At 45.1% G+C, this 25,790-nt stretch overlaps 1 protein-coding gene across 1 annotated transcript in view; it reads left to right on the top strand.

The window, feature by feature from the left end:
* PIKFYVE (phosphoinositide kinase, FYVE-type zinc finger containing) overlaps positions 1–25,790 on the top strand; it is a 93,569-nt gene that overhangs the window by 23,908 nt on the left and 43,871 nt on the right. Inside the window, exons 7-16 of the mRNA XM_060257462.1 lie at positions 2,434–2,569; positions 3,651–3,808; positions 5,282–5,393; positions 7,705–7,852; positions 8,333–8,500; positions 17,124–17,186; positions 19,037–19,166; positions 21,008–21,188; positions 23,575–23,649; positions 25,606–25,713. Of these exons, the coding sequence (XP_060113445.1) occupies positions 2,434–2,569; positions 3,651–3,808; positions 5,282–5,393; positions 7,705–7,852; positions 8,333–8,500; positions 17,124–17,186; positions 19,037–19,166; positions 21,008–21,188; positions 23,575–23,649; positions 25,606–25,713 (1,279 nt within the window). The remainder of the gene's footprint in view (positions 1–2,433; positions 2,570–3,650; positions 3,809–5,281; positions 5,394–7,704; positions 7,853–8,332; positions 8,501–17,123; positions 17,187–19,036; positions 19,167–21,007; positions 21,189–23,574; positions 23,650–25,605; positions 25,714–25,790) is intronic.

The raw sequence follows: 25,790 nt of genomic DNA, 5'->3' as shown, positions 1-25,790 counted from the left end.
GCAAAGCTCCATGCCTCAGCTTCTGGAATACCTCAGATAAACAATGAAACTTTCTCAAATGGCATTCTTCAAGGTAGCTTAGATGAATGGGGAAGAGATTTTGAAAAGTCTGATTGAACAGGAAGGTTAAGAGCTGGGTGACCCAGCTGTGGAGAACATGTGTCATCTTCCCAAATATTTTTCTGTGACTAGAGCAGCACTGATGCTTCTCTGGGAGTATCCTGTTTATAGGCTAAAGCCAGGAAGAATTCTCAGGCTGTGAAGTATAAATACCTTTTGACCATTGTGAAAAATCTGTCTTAATTATGTTTAACTCTCCTAAGTCTGATTGGGGGGGGGGGGTAACAGCATCAGCTCTTGTGTGTTAAATGCTGTAACCACTTACCAAGTAGAGGATTACAGTTCTTAAATATTCTTTACCAGTAACTGGTTAAAGACGCTTGATGATATTGTCTGCAGATTAAAAAAGAATTAGTGGTGGATTCTTCTTTGGGTCTGAGACCAGACAATTCTGTTCACTACTTTGTGGCACTTGGGAGGAGATTGTTTAAATATTTAATTGTTTTATATTTGAAATTGTTTAAATTTTATGTTGATTAACTGTTGGAAGCCGCCCTGAGCCATTTGTGGGAAGGGCGGGATATAAATCCCAAATAAATAAATAAATAAATTGTAGCTTTGACATGTTAACTGTTCATTAAAATCACACCTCACTTATTCCCCTATGAGGAAAGCTGATTACAGTGTTGCTCACCCCTCCTCTATTTTCTCCTCACAACAGCAGCGGCACTGTGAGGTAGATTAGGCTGGGAGAGAGAGAAACTGGCTCTCAGTCACCCAGTTAGAGACATGGCTGTAATTCATTATTTATTTATTTGTTTATTATTTCATATTTCTGCCCCCCCTCCCAAAAATGGGCTCAGGGAGGGTCACATTCAAAGTCACATTATCAAAGTTTAGTATTTAATTCCAAGGTTCAATATCCCAAACACATAATTCCAAACACACACATATGAACACAATTCATATATAGAGTACTTCCAAGTCAGTCAGTCCATATGACTCTCAAAATCTTCAATAAAATGCTGATGTTGTCTCATATGCTTCAGTAACGAAGTTTAAAGTGCTTGTGCTGTGTCCTATAAGTTCCAATAAATGTACTTGAAATCTTGTCTATGATTCCTTATTTCAACTCCAGATGGTTTCTCATTCCATTTGATATGAAGGTTTTACTGAAGGTTTTGAGAGTCATATGAACTGACTTGGAAGTATTCTATATATTAGCTGCCCTGAGCCCGTCAGGGGAGGGTGAGATACAAATGTAATAAAGTAAATATATGAAAATTGGGCTCATGACCAAACAACCATCTCGCAAACCCTCTTTTTCCAGGAACTGGTGCTTGCCCATAGGGCAGCCATCTTCCAAGCTGCCTCAGTTGCGCTCACTGCTCAGTCACATGTGAAGCCCCAGTTTCCCTTAAAGTCTCCCCCCTCATGAGTGGAACCTGACTGGGGCCTCTGGGCCCTCCCAAGGAGTCAGTTTTAATGATATGTGTTGTGGAGGGGGGGGGCATGGTTTTAAAAAACGATTTCACTATATTTTGTTAGCCGCTTTGGTGGCTCTTGTGAGGGCAGAACGGCAGGATATACATTTTGTAAAATAAACTCCAGCTTGCCACAAGTGGGAATTGTGCCTAAGACTCCTCAATTAAGCTGATCTTAATTTCCTCCCCCCCCCTCATTTAAATACGGAGAAGAGACACTAAAGTGGGTTCCTGTCTATTGTTTTGAGAGTAAAGATGGGTGAAAGAACTCGGTAGGTAAAGCTAGCTCAATATTTGAGGAGAGCTCTTGCTTTAGTTCAGGGGTGGGGAACCATTTTTCTGCCAAGGGGCATTTGGATATGTATAACATCATTTGCAGGCCGTACAAAATTATCAACGTTTAAAAACAGTGCTCTGCCAAGGGAGAACGATTCAGGCCAGCAAAAATAATGCAAATAATTGTTTTTCTATTTGAAGTAATGTGGGGAAAGCCTAATTTGGCGCACACACATGCACACACCCAGCAAATGCCTAGATTCAGGGTGCTTTTTTTGGTAGAAAAAAACCAGCAGGAACTCATTAGCATATTAGACCACATCCCCTAATATTAGCATATTAGGTCACATACTCAGTAGCCACATGGCTTGGCTTGGCCCAGCAATCTCCAAGGGCCAGACCAAGTTATCTCGCGGGCCGTAAATGACCCTCGGGCTGGGCGTTCCCCACCCCGTTCTAGTTAAAGGTTTTAAAAAATGGCTATGCACCTGACAGGAATGAATCGGTGAGAGGGAGAGGCTCCTTAATGTCCTGAGCTGTCCTGTTAAAGTTTAATAATTTTGGAAGACGAAAGTTGTGTAACAATCTGATCAGTGTTCCATTCGACCCACAGGTCAGCCAGCATCACAAACCTGTCTCTGGACCGTTCCGGGACTTCCATGGGGCCTGCCTACGAGACCTCCGTCAGTCCACAAGCGAACCGCAATTATGCAAAGGAGGCCAATGAAGATGAGCGCAAAATTCTGCTGGTACGAGCCAAGCTCTTGTTTCCATGTTGCTCCCTTCTGAGAGGAACGGGTTCCTGCTATGCACCATTTGGATGCTTGAAATTTTGAATGAGGCTGTCTTGTGCATCAAGACTCAAGCAGTGCTCTGCTGGATCAGACCAGTGGTCCTGTCTAATCCAGCATGCCGTTTTGTGAGGCAGCTCGCCAGTTGCCTTAGAGGGCCAGTAGATGGACTGTAGAGGCCAGAGTTTTTCTCTCTGGCCTTTGAAATTTGTTCTTTAGTCCTTGGTGGTCTGTCTTTTAATAACTATATTCAATGGAGCCCAGGCTTTTCCTAACAGCCTTGTATTATGTTATATTCACATAATTGCTCATCTTGGCAGATGTTTCCATGTGCTTGGCCCCTTCACAGGCAGTGGTGGTAATAATACTCCTTTACTGTATTGTATTAATCTTGGTGTTTCTCCAGAGTTATCAAAGTATGCTGTAAGGATTACAATAGCCCTGTAAGGCAGATCAGTATTGTCCCAATATTGCAGATTTTTAGGGGGAGGGCAGCTGTAAAGGGGGCTTGCCTAAGGTTATCTGGGCAGATGGAACATTCAAGTCATGGACTACCTTATAAATAGTTCACAGTGCACTCCTAAGCAAAGTTATGCTTCAGTGGATTTAGAAGGATATAGCTCTGTTTTGAATTGCACTGTCCATCTCTTAGTTTCTACACAGCACATAAATTCTTACATCATAGCCTACTTTTCTTTTTTAAAGGCCCACAGAAGCTAATTTTGGTGCATCTAGTGATAGAACAAAAGAAAACAGCATATGCACTCCATGCAAACAAGATGCTACCTTTCAGTGCAAATCAGACTTCTTTTCATGAGATATCATCTGAGCAACAGCTACTTAGCTTCACTTGAGCAATAGCTACATAGAGTAAAAAGCTGTCTGTACCTTGTCTTGGCTTCAGTGTGCCCGAAAACCATTAGTGAATAATTTGCACCAAACATAAACAGCATTCCCTCTCTGCCTTGAGGGCACTTCAGCCCCCCTCAAACATATGCTACCTAAAAAAAAAAAATTAAAAGTCATCTTTATCTTGTAGGACTCTGTCCAGTTGAAGGACCTGTGGAAGAAAATCTGCCACCACAGCAACGGGATGGAGTTTCAGGACCACCGCTATTGGCTGCGGACGCATCCCAACTGCATTGTGGGAAAGGAGCTGGTGAACTGGCTCATGAGGAATGGCCACATCACCACGAGGTACGGAAGCTCCAGGGGCATGAGGAACATTATGTAGCTCCTTTGGGATTAATTTTTACGGAGTGCATTTCTTCTCTCTCCTCCCTCGACAAGCTAGTGCTGAGTCTCATTCATATTCAAGCTATGGAGTTAACATGATATAAGTTTTACATTACCTGGGATTGGGAGGGGGGGAGAGATTGTTTACACCCTGATTTTTCTTCACAGTAATTGCCCTGCTGGTTTGTGACACTCAGTGGTTTGGATTGCTCGTGGTTGATAGTGGTACACGATGCTGTTTTACAGTTTGCGGTCTGGATTGCTCAGGATTGATAGGGGTACATGATACTACTTTACCATTGCTTTTAATGGCCCTGCAAAAATGTGTTGTCTCCTGTGCTCTTTGAGCCACCATTGGTTCATGAGATCGCTGAACAATTTCAGTCACAATTTCAGAGCAGTGCATGGCTTGCAGATAAAAGACCTCCTGGTTTGTCAGAGAGAAAAGAACCATATTCTGTTATTTTGTAATGTAATGTAAAATTTTATTTGTATCCCACCCTCCCCCGCCGAAGCAGGCTCAGGGCGGCTAACAACATTTAAGGTGAACAACACAATAATAAAACAATAAATTCATATTAAATTCACATTAAAACCAATCAATGATTAAAACATTTTGAGGCATCACAGTGAATTATGGTTTGTACCAGCTGAGGAAGTCTTGAATCTTTCCAGCTAAGCATTGGGGAGAAAACAGAGAGTGTGAGCCCGCAGTTCTGAGACAAAAGCTGCCATTGGAATGTAGTCTCCCTTTCATTCCTTTAAGGACATTAAATGGAGGGGGTATAAGGTTGAAGGAAGAGCCCTGTGGCGCAGAGTGGTAAAGCTGCAGTACTGCAGTCCTAAGCTCTGCTCACAACCAGAGTTTGATCCTGGTGGAAGCTGGGTTCAGGTTGCCCACTCAAGGTTGACTCAGCCTTCCATCCTTCCGAGGTGGGTAAAATGAGTACCCAGCTTGCTGGGGGGGGGGGGGGAAGTGTAGATGACCGGGGAAGACAACAGCAAACCACCCCGTAAAAAGTCTGCCGTGAAAACGTTGTGAAAGCGACGTCACCCCAGAGTCGGAAAGGACTGCTGCTTGCGCAGGGGACTACCTTTACCTTTTTATAAGGTTGAAGACGGTCTTCTGCTTTGTTAGAATTACACCCCCCTGCCCTTATATGAGTGGGGCACCTTAGTTAAATGATATTTCTGTGACTCTTCATCATTCTGCATTCCCCCCCCCCTCTTCTTCCCTGTTTTGCTTTGGCTGCTGGTCTTACCTGTGCAGCAAAGTGCTCATGAGTCTTGAGGGCGTTGAGGCTGAGGTCTTGCACATGTGAACCGGGTTTCCTTGGAGGCAGGGTATGTGTGTGCTGGGCTCATGGAGTTCAGTCTGCTAAATCTAACAGAGGAAACCCTTTGGTTGACGTTTGTGCCGTTGTTTCTTTCCAGAGCTCAAGCCATAGCGATTGGGCAGGCCTTGGTCGACGGCCGGTGGTTGGAATGCGTCAGCCATCACGATCAGCTCTTCCGAGATGAGTATGCACTTTACAGGCCACTACAGGTAGGAATCTTGTTTCGTACGGAGGGACTTACATGTAGGTGGTGCAGTGATTAAAAGCGGTGGACTCTAATATAGAGAACCAGGTTTGATTCCCCACTCCATCACATGCAGCCAGCGGAATGACCTTTGATCAGCCATAGTCCTCTCAGAGCTCTCTCAGCCCCACCTACCTCACAGGGTGTCTGTTGTGGGGAGGGGAAAGGAAGGAGATTGTAAACCACTCTGAGACTCCCAAGTGAAGGGTAGAGTATGAATCCAACTCCTCCTCCTCCTTCTCTTCTTCTTCCTCTTCTCCTCCTCCTTTTCCTCTCTGTCCCAGTGTAGTGACTTCAGTATCTTACCAGAAGGGATTTTTTTGTTTGCTTGTTTGGAAAGTGTACAAAGGACTTCAGCTGACATCATGGTCAGTAATCTGATTCCCTGAAGGTCAAGAAATTTAACAGGAGAGGTGTGAAACATCAACTGATGAATTCACCTAATATGCAAAATGTGGCCTAATATGCAAAGGAGGGAGAGGGGAAGAGAGGAGGAAGAACAGGGTTTTAAAGTTTACTTTCATGGGTTAAAGATGTTAGCCAAGTTTTTTCTTTTTCCTTCACCCAAGATTTTGTTTTCTTATTTATTAAAAAGGCAAATGTAGCCCCTTGTGCAAGCACTAGTCGTTTCCGACTCTGGGGTGACGTTACATCACGACGTTTTCACGGCAGACTTTTTACGAGGTGGTTCGCCATTGCCTTCCTCAGTCATCTATTTGCACTTTCCCCCCAGCAAGCTGGGTATTCATTTTACCGACTTCAGAAGGATGGAAGGCTGAATCAACCTTGAGCCAGCTACCTGAACCCAGCTTCTGCTGGGATCAAACTCAAGTCGTGAGCAGAGAGTTTGGACTGCAGTACTGCAGCTTTCCCACTCTGTGCCATGGGACAGCTTATTTATTGTGAGCCGCTCTGAAATTCATAGTGTAGGGTGGGATATAAATCCAATATCTTCTATCTTCAGTAGGGAAATAAAAATTAGAGGGAATCGGGGCTTTTTTTTTTTGGCAGGAACTCCTTTGCATATTAGGCCACACCCTTCTGATGTAGCCATTCCTCCAAGAGCTTACAGGGCTCTTAGTACATCAGGGGTGTTTGGCCTAAAATGCAAAGGAGTTCCTGCTACAAAAAAAGCCATGAAGGGAGCATTCTAGACCAAATCACACCTCAACTCTCTCTAGAAGCTAAAATGAATATAACTGAGGCAATCATATTTTGGTCGCAGTATGAGAAGTCAACAGTCACTGGTAAAGAAGACGACTGTAGATTTATTCCCTGCCCTTCTCTCTGAATCAGAGACTCAGAGCAGCTTGCAATCGCCTATATCTTCTCCCCCCACAACAGACACCCTGTGAGGTGGGTGGGGCTGAGAGGGCTCTCACAGCAGCTGCTCTTTCAAGGACAGCTTTGCAAGAGCTATGGCTGACCCAAGGCCATTCCAGCAGGTGCAAGTGGAGGAGTGGGGAATCAAACCCGGTTCTCCCAGAGTCTGCACACTTAACCACTACACCAAACTGGCTCTCAATAGACAATAAGGCTAGGAAAAGTTGAAGGCAGCAGGAGAAGAGGAAGACCCAACATGGGATGGATTGACTCAGTCAAGGAAGCCGCAGCCCTCGATCTGCAAGACCCGAGCAAGGCTGTTGGCAATAGGACTTTTTAGATGTCATTAGTTCATAGGGTCTCCATTATATATGAAGTGACATGCCGGCATGTAAGACACACACACACGCATTTTACCATCACAACAACCTTGTGGGGTAGTTTAGGCTTAGAGAATGAGTGGCCCGAGTTCACCCATATTCATCCAAGGTGGGATTTTCTGGTTACAGATTTGCAGAAAATCCCCCATAAATGTGTATCTATCCATAATCCTGCTCTCAGCCCTCCTTTTCTTGGCCACTCATACTTCTGCCCTCAGAATATTTCTGTAAAACTCTCCTAATTTGTAAATCATACTTCTTGTAGCTCTACTAACTTATTCTCAAAAATAACGATGGAAAACCCTGACCTGGATAGCACAGGCAAGCCCAATCTTGTAATATCTTGGAAGCTAAGCAGGGCCGACTCTGGCAAATAGTTGGATGGGAGATCTCCAAGGAATACTAGGCCTGGGGCGCAGAGACAGGCAATAGAAGCTGCCTCTCTGAACTTCTAAGTCCCGGTAGGGGTTACCAAACCATGTCTTTCCAGGTGCACACACGCACAAAATAAATAAATAAAGAACAATGATGCAAATTTGTTTTCTTTTTTTCTTTCCTATTGTGATCTTTCAGAGCACTGAATTTTCGGAAACCCCGTCTCCGGACAGTGATTCTGTCAACTCCGTGGAAGGCCACTCCGAACCCTCCTGGTTCAAAGACATCAAATTCGACGACAGCGACACAGAACAGATTGCCGAAGAAGGAGATGATAACATGACCAGTGAGTCCGTATTGTTATTTTTGAGCTTGGAAAGCCATCTTACAACCAGTGAACGTGCCCGCTTGGCTTTGCCTGCAGCCGTCGTAGTCCTTAAAAAAATCCTCAGTGAGTTCCGTGAAAAACAGAGGCAGTATTCTTTCCTGTGTGGCCTGCTACAGATGTTTGTTCCAGTTTCCCAACTAAGCCTGAGACCTCTTTGCTGTAGCAGAGGGAACCCTACTGACGGCTGCTGCACTTCCAAAAAACATGAATGAACAGCGTTTAGACTGCATTGGAAGGTGACGGCTGCTGGCAGGGCTTGAGTAGGCAAAACCAGCATGTCTTTCTGTCTGTCTTTCTGCTTATAGCGTTGCACACTGGGCTTTGTGTAATTGAAGACCGTTTCTCTCCTCTCCTTGATATCTTCCGTGCACACCTGTCTGAACCCACCCACCCCTTCTCCTCCCTGTATTTTTTCCCCCCTTGCCCGAATCGCAAAAGATTCCGCCAGCCCTAGCAAGCGTCCCTCAGTCAGCAGCTTCCAGTCTGCCATGGACAGCGACTCAGCCGCTTCCATCAGCCTGAACGTGGAGCTGGACAACGTGAACTTCCATATCAAGAAGCACTCCAAGTACCCTCACGTGCCCCCTCACCCTGCCGACCAGAAAGGTAGGAGGTGGTTACATGCACCCCCCCCTTGGAGATGCTCAAGGGTGAGGGTTGGGCTCCTCAGATAGTCGTTGATCTGAATACGGTCTCCGTATCCCCTGGGTTGATTCTGAATACGGTCTCCCCCATCCCCTGGGTTGATTCTTTAGAGAACCTTGCAATTGTAGGCAATCAGCGTAGAGTGCGCAGTTCCTCATGTAACATTCCGTAGAGGCAGGGCTTTTTTTTCTGGAAAAAGAACTCTCTGGAACTTTCTGGAACTCTTGAGGGAAATGAAGGAGAAACATGTGGGTTGCCCCCTCACGAACTTTTAAACATTTTTTCAGCATTTTGTTTCCATGAAGAAGTTCCAAAACTCTGTTCTGCCACATCCCCCCAGGAAAAAAGGCTCTGCTTAGAAGCAACCATTTGTTCACACAGGTTTTTCTTACCAAAAAAAACCTAAATCAGTTGCCCAGTACATCCCTAATATTGGATGTAATAAGGCAGAACTTCCGTGGGAGAAATGGGGATTTAAACCTGTGTCTCCCAAGATCCTACTCTGCCATTCTATCTGCTCCCCTTAGCACCGGGGCAGGGGGGAGGGCATTTTGGCCTGTGGCCAGAGAGGGGAGGCAGAATCACATCTCAACATCAGGAATCCCTTCAGTCTGTGGAAATTTCAAGCAGATCTCAATTTAAGAGGGAGAGACCATGACTCAGTGTTAAAGCATCAATCCCTGGCATCTCCAACTAAAAGATCAGGCAGTAGGCCATACTGACCTTGATGGATCGATAGTCTGGTTCAGTATGAGGTAGTTTCTTGTGCATTCAAGGCCAAGCTGCCTTAGAGCCTTGCAGGGGTAGAATTCTAGCGGGAGCTCCTTTGCATATTAGGCCACACACCCCTGACGTATCTAATCCTCCTGAAGCTTACAAAAAAGAGCCTTGTAAGCTCTTGGAGGATTGGCTGCATCAGGTGTGTGTGGCCTAATATGCAAAGGAACTCCTGCTGGAATTCCACCCCTGGTGCCCTGTCAAATGAGGCGCCGTCGTCCAATACCCAATAGGCCAATGTGGGTTTTGAGTTACTTGACATACACTGGGAGTGTTTAGTCTGTTTCCATAAAGTTGAGCTAAGCTTTGTTGTTCATTCGCACAGTTGAGTCCGACTCTTTGCGACCCCATGGACAAAGTCACACCAGGCTAAACTAAGATGCCTTAAATCAGGGGTGGGGAACCTTTTTTCTGCCAAGGGCCATATGGATATTTATAACATCATTCATGGGCCATAAAAATTATCAACTTAAAAAACATTGTTCCGCCGAGGGAGAACAATTCGGGCCAGCAAAATTAATGCAAAAAATTGTTTTTCTATATGAAGTCATGTGGGGAGAGCCTAATCTGGCACACACGCACACCCGGCCCGCCGCCCTAGGCAAATGCATAGGTCCAGGGCTTTTTTGTAGAAAAAGCCCAGCAGGAACTCAGTAGCATATTAGACCACATCCCCTAATATTAACATATTAGGTCACACCATCTAGGGTAATCAAGTGCAAACTGAACTGTGACAGTAACTTTTCCAGGCTCTGCAGCAATTCTGGCCAGCCAGGCAGGCCCCAGGGAGGCTGCCACATAGTACATCTGGACCCTGTGATCCCTGCCTGGCCCTGGGCAGGCTGCTGCACAGTGCGGCTGGGCCCCACAATCCTCGCTGGCCAGCCAGGGCGCAGGGAGGCTGCCAGATGACTCAGTTCAGCCTAGCAATCCCTGAGTGATTGCTAGGTCACCAAGTGACCTCGAGGGCTGCATATGGCCCTCGGGACGGAAGTTCCCCACCCCTGCCTTAAATGATGGTGGTGGTGGGGGAGGGGGCGAGAGGAAAATAAAACCTACAACCGCCCCCAAAACCAGAAAAAAATGATGGAAAAAAGATCTTTTCCACCTGATACTGTATAGCTATCTGTATCTAATACGTCAGGACAGAAGCTGCCGGTTTAAAGCAAACACACCCTAAAATCGAAATAAAATGTCCTGTTATGTGTATTCAGAGATATCTCACCCGTTTATGATAATGCTTAAAACCCTCTTCATTTCACAGACATAAATCAGGGGACCAAATGTGCCCTCATTAAGAGTTGACCTAATATGAATAGTGTTACAATACAAGGTAAAACTTGTATCAAAAAGTGTTGGGACAACTCACAGGGTCCTAGACTTCAAAGTTACCACAAAATTAAAATGCTTATTTTTTCCCGGTAACTTTGTGAGTGACTTCACTTAACTATCATTGTTTTAAATATGCAGTGGTTTTTGAGAACAGGTTTCTAATGGAATACAAACTGCTCACAGCCTAATGAGATGGTCACAGATGATTCCATGATTATATTTGATATTTAAATTGACTGGTAATTCTGTGGAAGTTAAATGCCATAGAGTTAAGCTTAACATGAACCCTGTAAATTGTTTGAACAAAGCTGTTGTTAATCAAGGAGAAAGTTTTAGTTTAGATTGTAATATTAGGCTGACAACTAATGAAGATACGTTAGGGTTTCTTGATTCATGTCTGTGAGATGAGGGGTTTAAAGTGTTGTACATACAACAAAATGAAAAATATCACATTATTTTGTAGCGTGTTTCAAATCAGCAGCTGAATTCCTGCCATATGTTGTTGATTATTTTAGATTTGATTTTACTTACAGCCAAAGCCAACATCTTAAACAAAAGGGATAACTATACATATCCATAAGAACTATCTCTAAAACATGACAAAAGTATTATAACATTATTAAAATTGAAAAAATATTCAGAAATGGCCATTAAAACAAATGTATTCCGGCATTTTATGCTACTAGTAATTTTCTTGTCCTAAACGTGAACCAACCAACTTTAGCTATTTTAAGAGTAACTGCAGGATATTTGCCTTCCGGGAGTTCTTTAAATTGGCATATTTATTATATGATTATTTTGTACTGGGTATTGAGATGTTTAAAAAACAGTCATCATCTATATAAAATCAGTCTTCCTAAAGCGGTAGCCATGTTGGACTGTTCCAGATTCTGAGGTACCTTAATGACAGGGGCACACTTCTTGTGGCATCTGACCAGAGGTGGTCTCTGGCTCATGAAACCCGATATCGCCTTAAAACTATGTATCTTCAGGGTTCCACAAGACCTTGCTGTCTTGATATGGTTTGGAGCCCAGACCTCTTTGTTTAAAAGCATTAAAACAGAAGGCTACTGGTGTTCATCTCTGTGGTAACCTCCCCCTCAGCGGTGTTCATCTCTATTTCTCTGTGGTAACCTCTCCCTCAGTGGTTACCATTCAAGAAGACAGTCACTGAAATCCTGAAACACAAATTTTGCTGGTTCTGTCCTCTTTCATTTCCCTCATCTTTCCAACTCCATCCACTATGGAAATTAGATTGGCTCCTTTCCTTTTTTTTAAATTTAAAGATGGGACTATGATAGTAAGCAAATTCATCTATGCATGCTCATGTGGAGAAGTTAACAAAAGCAATTCTCAGCTAAATTTTTTTAGATATGCAATAGCTTCTGCTTACTAAAATGTTTTTTACTGAAGTGATCTGTAGACAAACTAATGCTGTAGAATAACTGTAGTAATGGGGCTTATCTCTGGCTTTGCTGTACCCTGAGCTTTGTATAATATGGTTGTATGTGTCAAAAATGTTCTGATGTAGTTCCTGGAGAGAAAGACATTTAAGTGGTCTGTCTTCCAAGTCTTTTGCAAGAAATCCTGAAAAACCCAATTCAAAGTTTTCTTGGCTTGGCAGTTGACACAAATACATTGCCAAAGGACTTAAAGAGTACTATGAAGTTCAGCTACATGGCAACCAGACAGAGGGTTGGATCCAGGGATTAGCAATTGGAAATTTAAACAGAGTCCTATCTTGCTTGCGTGAGATCTTGTAGCGTGCCTAGTGCTTTTCTCCCTATGTATTATAGCAGGGGTTGTCAAACTTGCTTAATGTAAGAGCCACATAGAACAAACGTCAGACATTCGAGTGCCAGGAAGGAAGGAGGGGGGAGATGTGGAAATAAAGAAACTTTAACTTTAAATACATCTCCAAGCTGCCAGCTGGCTTGGCTTGGAGAAGCAATTTAAAGGGAGAAATGCCTTCTCCAAGCTGGCCAGTGGGGTGGTGGGGGTTTCAAGAGCCACACAATATGTGTGAAAGAGCCACATGTGGTTTGGCCATCCCTGCTCCAGGAGAAAATGCATTTCTTCACAGGGTGTGTATGAAAGCATCTGTGGATACAAGGCTGTTCTGTCCACTCTTTTAGCTGCTCACTTCTGTGGCAGTCCATTCCTGTGTCTGATCCCCTTTTAAAGCTGTCTGTGCTTGTGGCTATCACCTCATCCCTCTGGCAGTGAATTCCCTTTTAAAGCTCCTCAAATTCTTTTAAAGTCTGATTCCCTGTTAAAGCTGGAAGAAAGGCTCTCGACCTCTGGGGTGATGCTTCTGGACTGATGCACAGGGGTGGAATTCTAGCAGGAGCTCCTTTGCATATTAGGCCACACACCTCTGATGTAGCCAATCCTCCAAGAGCTTATAAAAAAGAGCCTTGTAAGCTCTTGGAGGATTGGCTGCACCAGGAGTGTGTGGCCTAATATGCAAAGGTGCTCCTGCTAGAATTCCACCCCTGCGTGTTGCATATAAACTTGGCAGTGAGCGGAGGAAGAGTGAGGAAGAGTGAGACCAGACTACAAGGCACCGTAGTCGCATGTAAACCAGCTTGTAAGTGTAAGAACAGGAATGGGAGGAGTTGCCGCTGGGACTTGCTTGTAAAATGTTTCAATGTCACGTACGTCTCCTGAGGTTGTCCCAAGGCAGGGAGTTTTCTTGCATTAACCTCAGAAGGTGTAACCAAACTGTCAGCCTGTGGTAGCAAAATTAAACGTAAGCCCAGTGGCATGTTAAATACTGGCAAACCTTACCCAAGCCCAGTTCTGACGTATACATCCGTCGCAGTTATTTATAGTAATAACTGCAAACAACAGAAAGAAGAAGAAGACCACAGATTTATACCCTGTCCTTCTCCCTGAATTGGAGTCTCAGAGCGGCTTACAATCTCCTTTACTCCCCCCCTCCACAACAGACACCCTGTGAGGTGGATGGGGCTGAGAGAGCTCTCCCAGAAGCTGCCCTTTCAAGGACAACTCTGTGAGACCTATGGCTGACCCAGGGCTATTTCAGCAGCTGCAAGTGGAGGAGTTGGGAATCAAACCCGGTTCTTCCAGATCCCACATGCTTAACCACTGCACCAAACTGGCAGAAGTGTGGAGACGTTTGAAAACAATAACCCATGGGAGAGAAATCAATCTGTTCCAAATGGGTGAATACTAGTTTTTTTTTGTTTTATTCACTTCTACTTCAACTTTCTCCCAAAGGCAGCTTACATCTTTCTCCTCTCCTCCATTTTATCAACACAACAACCCTGTGAGGTAGGTTAGTCTGGGAGTGTGTGACTGGGCCAAGGTCACCCAGCAAGCTTCCATGGCAGTCTATGGGATTTGAGCCTGGCTCTTCCAGATACTGATCCAGCACTCTCTGTCGCAACACCACTCCTGTCAACTGTTGAAGATGGGCAGAAAAGAACTGATATAAGATTACGTCTGATTTTATGTTAAAACCCCTCTGACTAATCTCAGTTAGGACTCTGACTCAGTTAGGAGCGATCCTCACCCGCTCTGATTAGAACGTAGGGCTGCCAAATTACCAGGCGGGGTGGGGGTTCTCCCACCCTGGGAGTTTCCAACCCGCCGGCCCACATTGGGCTGGTGGGGAGGATCCTCCTCCAATGAAATGCAATGGCGTCACTCTAGGAGTGTCCAGGAAAACTCTATGGTTTTCCCAGATGCTCTAGCAATTTGGGAGGAAAACTCTATGATACCATAGAGGCCACGGGGGACTTGGCAACCCTATTAGAATGGGTTGGTTTTCTTCCATTTTCCCTTTGTAATATTTCCGCATTGCTGTAGCTGTACACCATGCGTTTCATGAAGCGAGCTCCAACTCAGAAGGCCTTGTGCTGCAGAAAAGCTGTTGGACTTGCGGGCACCGCCAGACTCCTTTTTGGATTTTGTGCGTGTGCAGTTCTTCAAGGCTCTGATCTCAAAGTATTACACCTCTACAACCATGTCCAGTAAGCTTGAGCCTCTTCAAAGGCTGCCTATAATGTCACCAGGGGTGGAATTCTAGCGGAAGCTCCTTTGCATATTAGGCCACGCCTCTCAGATGTAGCCAATCCTCCAAGAGCTTACGAGGCTCTCTTTTCTAAGCTCCAGGAGGATTGGCTACATCAGGGATGTGTGGCCTAATATGCAAAGGAGCTCATGCTAGATTTCCACCCCTGAATGTCACAGTCTTGAATAGACCTCTGGGAAGTAGGATTCATACAGTGTAGATCAGCTCTGGAAGAGCTGTATTTGCAGCTTGCAGTGGTACGAGGATTATATATAGTACATTGAAACCGAAGCTGCTTAGATGTTAAAGACAGACAGAGGAAGGAACGGGGTATTGAGGCGTGCTGAGAAACCCAAGGAAGGCAGAACCAATAAACAGAGGAATTTTACCATGTACTGATTTCTGTTTCCTGTAGATAAAAGAATGGGTTTGGAAGCTAGCATCATAGTTGAACTGATGTTGCTTTAAGTGGGTTTTGAGCATTCTAAAAATATGGGGGAAGTATGGGTGGGGATGGGGAGGGTGTTTACAATGTTGGGTGGGAGTTTTGTCCTGTTTTAAGGTAGACTTTGCACCTTAAGAAAATGTGTGCATTTTGTAGCAGGAAAGACAGAGCCAGACAGACTTTTAAATGACTGAATACTGGCTCTGTATAATATTTCTGACTGGAAAGTTTGGTGGGGGTGGGGAAAGCCGTCATATCCTGGAGCAGGTCTCAAGTAAGGTTTTTTGCATGATGCTTCCGGTGACAAAACAGAGTTTCCTGCTTTGTTTTTTTTCCTTCCCTGGGGTGAATCAGCCAGAGGGAACCCTCTACAAACTGAGGAGGCCTTTGAGGAAAGATAGGCACGCTCAGCCAGTAGTGTGCCTTATTGTATTAGACAGGGTGTTTTTTTGTAGCAGGAAGGAACTCCTTTCCATATTAGCCCCCCCCCTCCCGATGTAGCCAATCCTCCTGGAGCTTACAGTAGGCCCTGTACGAAGAGCCCTAAAAGCTCTTAGAGGATTGGCTGCAGCAGGGGTGTGTGATCTAATATGCAAAGAAATTCTGCTACAGAAAAGCCCTAATATAAGATAACTTTCTTGGACTCCCACTTCCCTTACTGGATGTAACCATCATGGGGTGAGTTTCAAAACTGAGATACTTCCGCTGTGTCTTCATGGCAGCAATCACTGTTGTAAACATTAGACTGTGGAGTGGAATTGACAGGCTACAGCCCTAGGAGAGCCAGTTTGGTGTAGTGGTTAAGTGTGCGGACTCTTATCTGGGAGAACCGGGTTTGATTCCCCACTCCTCCACTTGCACCTGCTGGAATGGCCTTGGGTCAGCCATAGCTCTGGCAGAGGTTGTCCTTGAAAGGGCAGCTGCTGTGAGAGCCCTCTCCAGCCCCACCCACCTCACAGGGTGTCTGTTGTGGGGGAGGAAGGTAAAGGAGATTGTGAGCCACTCTGAGACTCTTCGGAGTGGAGGGCGGGATATAAATCCAATATCTTCACATCTTCTTCTTCTTCTAGGTCGGTTCTCTTGGCTGCCGCATTAGTTGACAAAGTCATTCAGTGTTCTTTTTTCCTGCCCTCACCAGTGTTTTCCATCCTTTTGACAAGCTACCGTTTTCCCAAACAAGGGCCTTTCTTCAGTAACCCGCATAATGGATCCCAAGGCGTTGCCTCCTGTTGTACATAAGTTGTTTGTCGAGACCGGCAGCGGGGTGGGTGGTGGGTGGGGATAATGAATATAAAAATATGTGAACGACAACCCTGGTTTTTATTTTCTGGTCTTATCCGAACCCTCGCTTGCTGTGTGAAACTCCTTCCTGGAAGGCTATCCAGCGGTTAGGTTAAGGAAGTCAGGGTGAATTCGGAAAGGGGCTCTCTGCCGTCGTCGTCTTTTCCCTAGCAATCTGCTCTTATAGCCCAGGAGTGGCCAAGCTTGCTTAACGTAAGAGCCATATAGAATAAACATCAGATGTTTGAGAGCCGCAAGACATGAACTTCAGATGTTTGAGGGAAGGAATTAAGGAATTACATGGGGAGAGAGAGGTGGAAAGCAAGCAGTTTTGACTTTAAATGCATTCTCCATGTTGCTGGCCAATGGGGCAGTAGGGGCTTCGAAAGCCACACAACATGTGTGAAAAAGCCACAGTCTGGCCACCACCACTGTTGTAGCCCCTTAATATTTAGGAGTCATGCCGACACAGAGACAGAGAATGAGAGAAGTCAAAGTTATTTCTAGCCTTTTGCTTTCTGGACCTGTTACTAAACATATGCCATGAGTAATGCTGTTTTTTCTCTCGCTTTCGGAGTGGGTGTGGAAGTCCTGTAATTATAGCAGCCGCACCAGCCCGACCTGTCTTTGCCTTAGCTTCTCCTCCCGTCTCCATACATTATCCTTTCCTTCTTTTATTTTTTCTTTTGTTGCTCCCTCTCTTCTTCCAGAGTACTTGATTGCAGACAACGGAGGGCAACAGATGATCTCAATAAGTGACGCTTTCATCAAAGGTAAGGGGAAGGGGAGGGGAGGGGTGGGGTGGGAATTCGGTGGAGGCATCGGGCGAACAGTTTAAAGGTGTGATCCTCCCCGCCTGCCTTGCGTTAGGGCAGCTGGGATTCCGTCCCAAGCCTGATGAAATCCCTGCAGGTAAACATCAAATGTGACTGCATCTGTCCTCCTCTGGCTTCTGTTGCTGCCTGGCATGTTTTCAAGCTTGCCGGAGCGTCCTGTTCAGACCTTGCTGTGTGCGCACACAGAAAGAGCTACCTGAAGCTGCTTTTTAAACTGATGATTAGCACTCACTGTGCGTTCCTGCCCCTTTCGTCATAAAAGCAAAGTTCAGTTTTCTGTTTCTGGGCTTCCTCCAATGCCAGACAAGCAGCTGGGACCTATAAGAAACCCCCATGCCCTTCACAGTTCAAAAATGCTGGTCCTCTGAAGTAGCTATTCAGTAAAAAGAATATCGTAATATTTCCATTGTTTTGATGCTTTTGGGTACTTTTTAAAATTTGCCTCTTAAAAGCTTGCCGAGAAACATTTTGCAAATATTCTTCTAAAAACCGCACAAATAAAAAACCAGTGACTTCCCTGGGGAGATTTTGTCTGTTCCTGTCTACCACTGGGTGAAGACTTTTCTGTTTTGTTTGGCAATCTCTCACTGGCCCTTCCTTTTTCATTTGTGTGTTTCATTTTTTTGTTGCTTTTATATCGGGCTTTTTTTGTCGCATGAACTACTTTTTTGTCGCAGGAACACAGCCCTGATGTAGCCAATCCTCCAAGAGCTTACAGGGTTCATACTACAGGGCCTACTGTAAGCTCTCGGAGGATTGGCTGCATCAGGGGGTGTGGCCTAATATGCAAAGGCGTTCCTGCTACAAAAACCCTTCTTTTATATCTTTTAAAGCTAGTTTTTAATGTTTTGATCGTCTGCTACTGGGGGAGGAATCCTAAGTTGGATGGCAAAGATGGCCCAAAAAATGCAGTGATGCTTCCCTCATACCACCCAATTCAACCCCATCCTTTTGAAATTTAATTTGGAATCAGACATGTCTGGATCCTCTTCTCTTCTGTCGTCTGATTTAAACGTATGATTGTTCTTACAGTACAGGTTGTATTAAGTGTTTAGATTAGCTCATCTGGAAGGAGAGCTTTATACAGTTGTTTCAATAACCAGGTTAGGAATTGAAAAGAGCAAGAGTCCAGTAGCATCTTAAAGACTTAACAACATTTGTGGCAAGGTATGAGCTTTCGTGAGTCACTTCTTACACCTTCAGGACTTCTGGAAAGTGAGCAATGACTCACGAAAACCCATACGCCGCCACAAATTTTAAGGTGCTTCTGTTACAGACAGACTATCACATCTACCCATCTTGCTCTGTCTCCATGCAACTTTACAAAGGGGGCCTCCACCTTGTCCAAGGAACTGGTTGACAAGCAGAACTCCAGGTATAATGTGTCATGCAGCTGAGCTGGAGAATCAGTTAGTTTATGGCAGTAAGCACCTCTTAAAGGATGCATCCCGTGTAGCAGCACCCTCCAATGTAGGGATAATGTTGTATGAAACGGCTGTTTGCAAAATTACTTTGGAAAACGGGGTGGTATTGAGAAGAGCCCGTGGCTTGGCAGTACAGCATCTGTGTGGCATGCAAAAGATTCCAGGGTCATTCCCTGTTACCTCCAGTTAAAAGGATCCAATAACAGGTGCTGTGAAATATCTCTGAGACTGTAGAGAGCTGCTGCCAGTCAGAGCAGACAATCCTGAAACTCGATGGGCCAATAGACTGACTCTATATGGAAGATCCGTGTGCTCATGCATTATAATCTCACAACTCCCTCACTTTCCCATCCTGTTTCATAGAGTCGTTGTTCAATCGGAGGGTGGAAGAAAAATCCAAAGATCTTTTCTTCACGCCTTTGGGGTGGCACCATAGCAACCTTGACTTGCTGAGAGAGGAAAATGGGGAAAAGCAAGCGATGGAGAGACTGCTGTAAGTCGGGTCATGGGAGCGCCGAAGTCTAGAGTGTACCTTTCTTGAGCCTCTATGGTTTCTTAAGGTGGAAGGGCTTATTCTGTTCCCTTGCTCTTGCAATTGGTACTGTCAATATTTACAGTGAGGTATTTGTTACTTAGCAACATATTTCGCTGTGGAAATATGTAGTTCTCTTTTTCTTCACTCTACTCGGTTTTGGTTCCAATAATAGCCTGTACTTTAGATTTTTCAGACGGGCTTTTTTTGGGAAACTCTCAAGAGAGAAATGAAGGCAAAAAAACCCCACAGGTGCCCCTCAGGAACTTTTAAACATTGGTTGAGAATTTTGTTTCCACAAACAGGTTCCGGAATCTCATTCCTTTGCATTCCCCCAGAAAAAAAATCCCTGTTCTTCAGATATAAATATCTGAGGTAGCAATAGGGCAGCAGGAAACCTCTTTCTATCACATGGACAGGCAACTGAGTTGAAATACGTTCTTGTGAAAAACAAACAAACACTTTTATCTCATCGGAAGGCATGCTAGTTCTGAAGACATTTCTGTAATAGGGGAAGTCTTTCATAGCGGGATAACTTCAGATAAATGCCTCTGAGTGTAGGGGAAAATGAGGTGAATTCCGCATGCGAATATTGTACCATATGAGTTAAAAAGGGGCAAGTTAGTATTAATTGAGACTTAAGGAAGGTTGAGGAGCAGCAAGATAGCTCACCTTAACCCAGTCTCATCAGAATTCGTAAGCGAAGCAGGATTGGTCCTGGTTAGTGTTTGGATGGGGAGACCACCAAGGAAGTCCATGGTTGCTGTGCAGAGGCGGGCAATGGCAAACCACCTCTGAAAGTCTCTAGCCTTGAAGATCCCAATAAGGGACACTGTGATTTAGTTGTGGCTTGATGGCACACAGTGATTATTAAGGAAGATTGAATTTCTGTGCTTGTAACTCAGGCTTGCTTCAGTACCTTGAAATCTAGAGTTACAAGTTCATTTTTAAGCAAAGATGAAGGTGTCATAAATGTAAAGGGTGTGCCTTTGAGTGGATGGATCTCATAGAATCCCCCAAAGGAGATATGTGGTGTCTCTAGCTTCATAGCTGTCAAGTTTGGAAATCCTGTCCTACCAAAGAGCCTTTTCTATGACCCTATGTAATATTTTTCCGTTTTCGGTTGCAGAGGGCTGTTATAAGAAGATCCCCGTGGTTCTGACAAAGTGAAAAAGATTGAACATACTTTTGTTGGTTGTGGGTACTCTCAAGAGATACGTGCTAATTATATCCAGCCTATATTGGATAGATTTTTGGGTCTTTTGGACCCAGATTTAAACAGGGGTGGAATTCTAGCAGGAGCTCCTTTGCGTATTAGGCCACACGCCCCTGATGTAGCCAATCCTCCAAGAGCTCACAAGGCTCTTTTTTGTAAGCTTTTGCAGGATTGGCTACATCAGCAGGGTGTGGCCTAATATGCAAAGGAGCTCCTGCTAGAATTCCACCCCTGGATTTTACTGGATTCTCTTAAGTTATGCTTGTGTGCACCAAATTTTTTGGCTGTAGTTTATAAAATCCCTAAAGACTTTGCAAAGAGCCTTTGTAGCTTTCAGTTTGGGAAAGATAAAGATTTTCTTTTCCTCAAAATATTTGTAGAGCTTCCATCTAACCTTTTCTCTACCAAAGCCTATGTAGTTACTGTATGGCTTATAATTGTGTTTTGTGCTGGTTACATACCAAAATAAATTATTTTTAAAAATCTCATAGAAGCTATTGAACTATGGAAGAACAACAGCCCTTCATAGCCAGAGTTGTGGTATTCCTTTTTTCCCCTAATTCTTTTTTTGACCCTTTCCCTCCAGCTCGGCCAATCACAACCACATGCTGGCACTGCTCCAGCAGTTGCTATACAACGAGTCCTTATCCCTCTCTTGGAGGGACATTATTGTGCCCGTCGTCTGCCAGGTGGTTCAGACCGTCCGTCCCGATGTCAAGAACAGGGACGACGACATGGACATCCGCCAGTTCGTCCATGTCAAGAAGGTGAGTTTTATTTGAACATTTGGCTTAACCCCCACAGCATGTCACAAGTTGAATAAGCCTGAACTAGGCTTTGCTGGTAACAGCAAATATTTAGTTGTGAAATATTTAGTTGTGAAAGCTGATGAGGTAGCTCGATGTCTTTAGGTTTGGATTCAAAAGAACCTTCAGAGACTTAGTTTATATCAGGGGTGGCCAAACTGTGGCTCGGGACAGAGCCACATGTGGCTCTTTCACACATATTGTGTGCCTCTTGAAGCCCCCATCACTGCATGGAGAAGGCATTTGTTCTTTAAATCACTTCTCTAAGTGAAGCCAGCCAGCAGCTTGGAGTTGCTTTCTTTCCACCTCTCTGTTGCTCCTCCCCTATCTATTTTCCTTCCCTCGTCCCCTCCCTCCTTCCCCCGTCCCCTCCCACAAACATCTGACGTTCATGTCTTGTGGCTCTCAGACATCTGATGTGAATTCTTAGAATCGCTCAGCAGTAGGCCCTTGCTCAAGGTTGTGTGTTGCAAGCACTTTTGAACTGGTGTGCGAACAAATACGGACAGGCTTTGGCTATGACTGTTTGGTTCACTTCCAGTTGAAGCTCAAGTAGAACAGCAATCCCCTCCCTGCCCCTTTTTCCCACGTCTTCACTTTGCTGCTTGTAGCTTCACCCAGTGTTCAAACTTGTATCTCTTCAGGGAAACTCTTTAAATGTTCAGAAAATTGGGGTGGTTGGGTGGGTACTGTTGGCATAGAGAAAGCCCAGCTGGTATTCTTCCATGTAAATTAGGAGTCAATTGCACCTTTAAGACCAACTTAATTTTATTCAGAACGCAAGCTTGCGTGTGCTTATGTTCTGAATAAAACTAAGTTGATCTTAAAGGTGCAGTTGACTCCTATTTTGTTCTACTACTTCAGACCAATACGGCTGTCTACTTGGAACTATCTGTGTGAGTTGTGAGTGTATTATATGCCACCTTTGTGCAGGGGGGAGCTCTCAATATCAAAAGTTAAAATGCAATTAAAAAGAAAGTTTATTCCTAGCATGTTATATGTGACTAAGAGACCCATGGCACAGAGCGGTAAAGCTGCAGTACTGCAGTCTGAGCTCCCTGCTCACGACCTGAGTTCAATCCCAGTGGAAGCTGAGTTTAGGTAGCTGGCTGCAGGTTGACTCAGCCTTCCATCCTTCCAAGGTCGATAAAATGAGTCCCCAGCTTGCTGGAGGGAAAGTGTAAATGACTGGGGAAGGCAATGGCAAAGCCCTTAAAAAGTCTGCCGTGAAAATGTGAAAGCAACGTCACCCCAGAGTTGGAAACAACTGGTGCTTGCACAAGGGACTACCTTTACCATTTTTATATGTGAATACTTCAAGTTGTAGTACCCAGTTAGATGGGGGAATGGATAGTCTTTCCTGATCTACAGCACCTTGTTATTTTGAGTGCTGTGAAAAGAAGAGATTTCCCCAGAAAGAAAAGTACTTCCTTGAGGGAAGAGGTCTAGGTTGTAATCCACAGCTTGGATCCAGCGATGCGGAAGTGTAAACACAAATGGACTTAGAACAGTTACGCTTGCACAAGGCCTTGTGTAACACCAGCCCTTCTCTCCTTATCTATTATTGTGCCCAGAAATTTGTTATACCAGATCTTCCCCAACTAGAAATGCAAGCTGGACAACAATAATCTTGGCTTGGTGCATGTGGCTGTTGTGCTCTTTTTCTTGGCGTTTCCTCTTGCACAAGAGCTCTAGCGCAAGAGAAGCTTCACCCTGGATCAAACCCAAGAAGTGAACATCAGCTGAACGTTGAGCGAACAATGGTGCAGAAAGGCCCTAAACTAAGTGTCTGAAAACGTAGGCAGTCTGGCACCCTAGGGAGGGCTAACTTCTGTCCCACCCCCCACACTAGTAACATCACTGAGTCACAGGGGGGCATTGAATTTGGCACCCCCAGAAGGCTGGCACCCTAGGCAATCGCCTAGTTTGCTCACTGGCAGGGCCGGCCCTGAGCATAGGCAGAGTTCTCTGGTCCACAGAGGAGCTGTTCAAAGGAACGTAGCTTAGGTCACATCTTCCAGAGGCTGTTTCTGGTTGGCTTCTTGGTGGTTGTGGTCAGGGTTTTTTTTGTAGCAGGAGCTCCTCTGCATATTAGGCCACACACACCCTGATGTAGCCAATCCTCCTGGAGCTTACAGTAGGCCCTGTGCAAAGAGCCCTGTAAGCTTTTGGAGGATTGGCTACATCAGGGGGCATGGCCTAATATGCAAAGGAGTTCCTGCTACAAAAAAAAAAGAGCCCTGGTTGTGGTTAAAAAGCCCTTCCTCTAAAATATCTTTACTTATTAATTCAGAACTAGGTGTGTCTGGAAAATGAGGGGACTAAATGTAAACAATCTTTTTGCCAGATTCCCGGTGGGAAAAAATTTGACTCGATGATGGTGAACGGGTTTGTGTGCACCAAGAACATTGTTCATAAAAAGGTAGGATGCAACTGTATTTATCTTTGTATGCCTTGAGGAAAGACTCGTTCAGAGAAATGTCTCTGCTCTCCGTCATTTCCTTGTGAAGAAACCATTCTGTAGCTTCCAGTTTTGCTCTCTCGACCCTTTCTGTTCCTAAGCACTAGAAATATTGTGATCTAGGTTTCATCACTCTGCTCCCTCGTATAACTTCAGACCTGGATTAATAGCAAAATGTATGTTTTTGCCCAAGTTCTGCACATGTGTTGCTTCTGTTCAGGGCTGGAATTCTAGCAGGAGCTCCTTTGCATATTAGGCCACACCCCCTGGTGTAGCCAATCCTCCAAGAGCTTACAAGGCTCTTTTTTGTAAGCTCTTGGAGGACTGGCTACATCGGGGGGGGTGTGGCCTAACATGCAAAGGAGCTCCTGCTAGAATTCCAGCCCTGCTTCTGAAAAATGCTTTTTTGGCAGAATACTTGTGTTCAGATGTGCACAGGGTCAGAACAAAGATTCTACAATCTCCGCTCTTGGTGACGCTGTCCACCGTATGTCTGAAAAGTCAAATCGACTGTACCTGAGACACATGCAAAGCTGGTTTTTAACAAGTTATGCTTCATAGGAGGAAAATTGTATTATATGTTTTGTCTTATTAGAACGGAATTTCACAGCAATAGCAAATGGGTCAGGCATTAGAAGCCATAAGATGCAGATAAATGTGTTGGGAAGGGCTGTGGCTCAGCAGTAGAGCATCTGCTTGTCATGCAGAAGGTCCCAGGTTCAATCCCCAGCATCTCTGGTTAAAGGGCTCAGTGTGTTAGGGCAGTGGCCTTCAACCTTTTTGGCCCCAGGGACTGGCCGTCCCACCATGGCCCCAGAGCCGGCAGGGTGGAGGCACCCAATTTGGCCTCGCCCCCACCCTGCGGCGCCTCCCCCCCTGTTTTCCTCCTCCCTCCTCCGCCCCCTTCCTGCGCAGCCTTGCCGCCCCCCGTTTTCACCATTTAAAGGCCGGGGAAAGCGCCCTGAAGCGATTCCCAAGCTGACCCCCCCTGCAGCAGCAGCAACGAACGACCTGCTGAAAGAGCTGCACTGCCCTTGCTGCTTACTGCTGTGGTTTCCCCCCTGATCAGGTGATCGGTGGCGGGGGGGTGTCTGCCTGGGAAGCACTTCAGGACCCCTTCCCCAGCCTTTAAATGGTTAAAGCGGGAGGAGGCGCCATGGGGGGGCGCGAGATTGCGGGGGGGTGGCAAGGTGTGGCCCAGTTGGAAACAGGCGACAAACCGGTACCGGTTCATGGCCCTGGGGTTAGGGACCCCTGTGGTAGGGGATATGAAAAGCCTGCACCTGAGACCCTGGCAAGGTGCTGCTGGTCTCAGAAGACAGTAGTGACTTTGGTGGACCCTGACCTGGATAGCCCAGGCAAGCCCGATCTCATCAGATCTCGGAAGCTAAGCAGGGCTGACCCAGACAAATATTTGGATGGGAGACCTCCAAGGAATACCAGGGCTGGGATGCAGAGGCAGATGATGGCAAGCCACCTCTGAAATGTCCCTTGCCTTCATGCCCCAGCAATGTTCCCTCTCAGCAGCAGCTAAAATTCTACTTTGTGAGCTGCTGGCATTCATGTTGTGAGCTACTGCATAAATTATTGTGCTCTGGGGTCACCCTTCCTGAGCTAAGACAAAAATGTGTGAGCTGGAGGCTCAAAATCTGTGAGCTAGCTCACGCTAACTCAGCTTAGAGAGAACACTGGTTGCCAGTTTGACTTGATGGCGAAAAAAAAATTGACCTTAATGGCCCGATGGTCTGATTCAATATGGCAGCTTCTTATGTGACCTGCCAAAAATTTATACCCTTATTACAATGGGTATTAATACAGTTAACGAATTAAGGGGTACATAAGGTCAACATGAACTTTATACACTGTTGTAAAATGGTATTTCTTTGTATTTAGCAACTTTTTCTCTTTTCCCCTCAGATGAATTTCTGTATTAAAAATCCCAAAATTCTTCTGTTGAAATGTTCCATTGAATACCTCTACCGAGAAGAAACAAAGTTTACGTGTATAGATCCTATAGTCCGTCAGGTAGTGGTAGAATCTTTCTCTTGTTTGTCTTGTTTGGGGCTCTTAAGCTTGGAGAAACGTCGACTGCAGGGTGACAT

This window comes from Heteronotia binoei, chromosome 16 (genome assembly GCF_032191835.1).
Source record: "Heteronotia binoei isolate CCM8104 ecotype False Entrance Well chromosome 16, APGP_CSIRO_Hbin_v1, whole genome shotgun sequence".
NCBI lineage: Eukaryota > Metazoa > Chordata > Lepidosauria > Squamata > Gekkonidae > Heteronotia > Heteronotia binoei.
The sequence above is the reverse complement of the archived record's forward strand: the minus strand, read 5'-3'. Positions and strand labels throughout refer to the sequence as shown.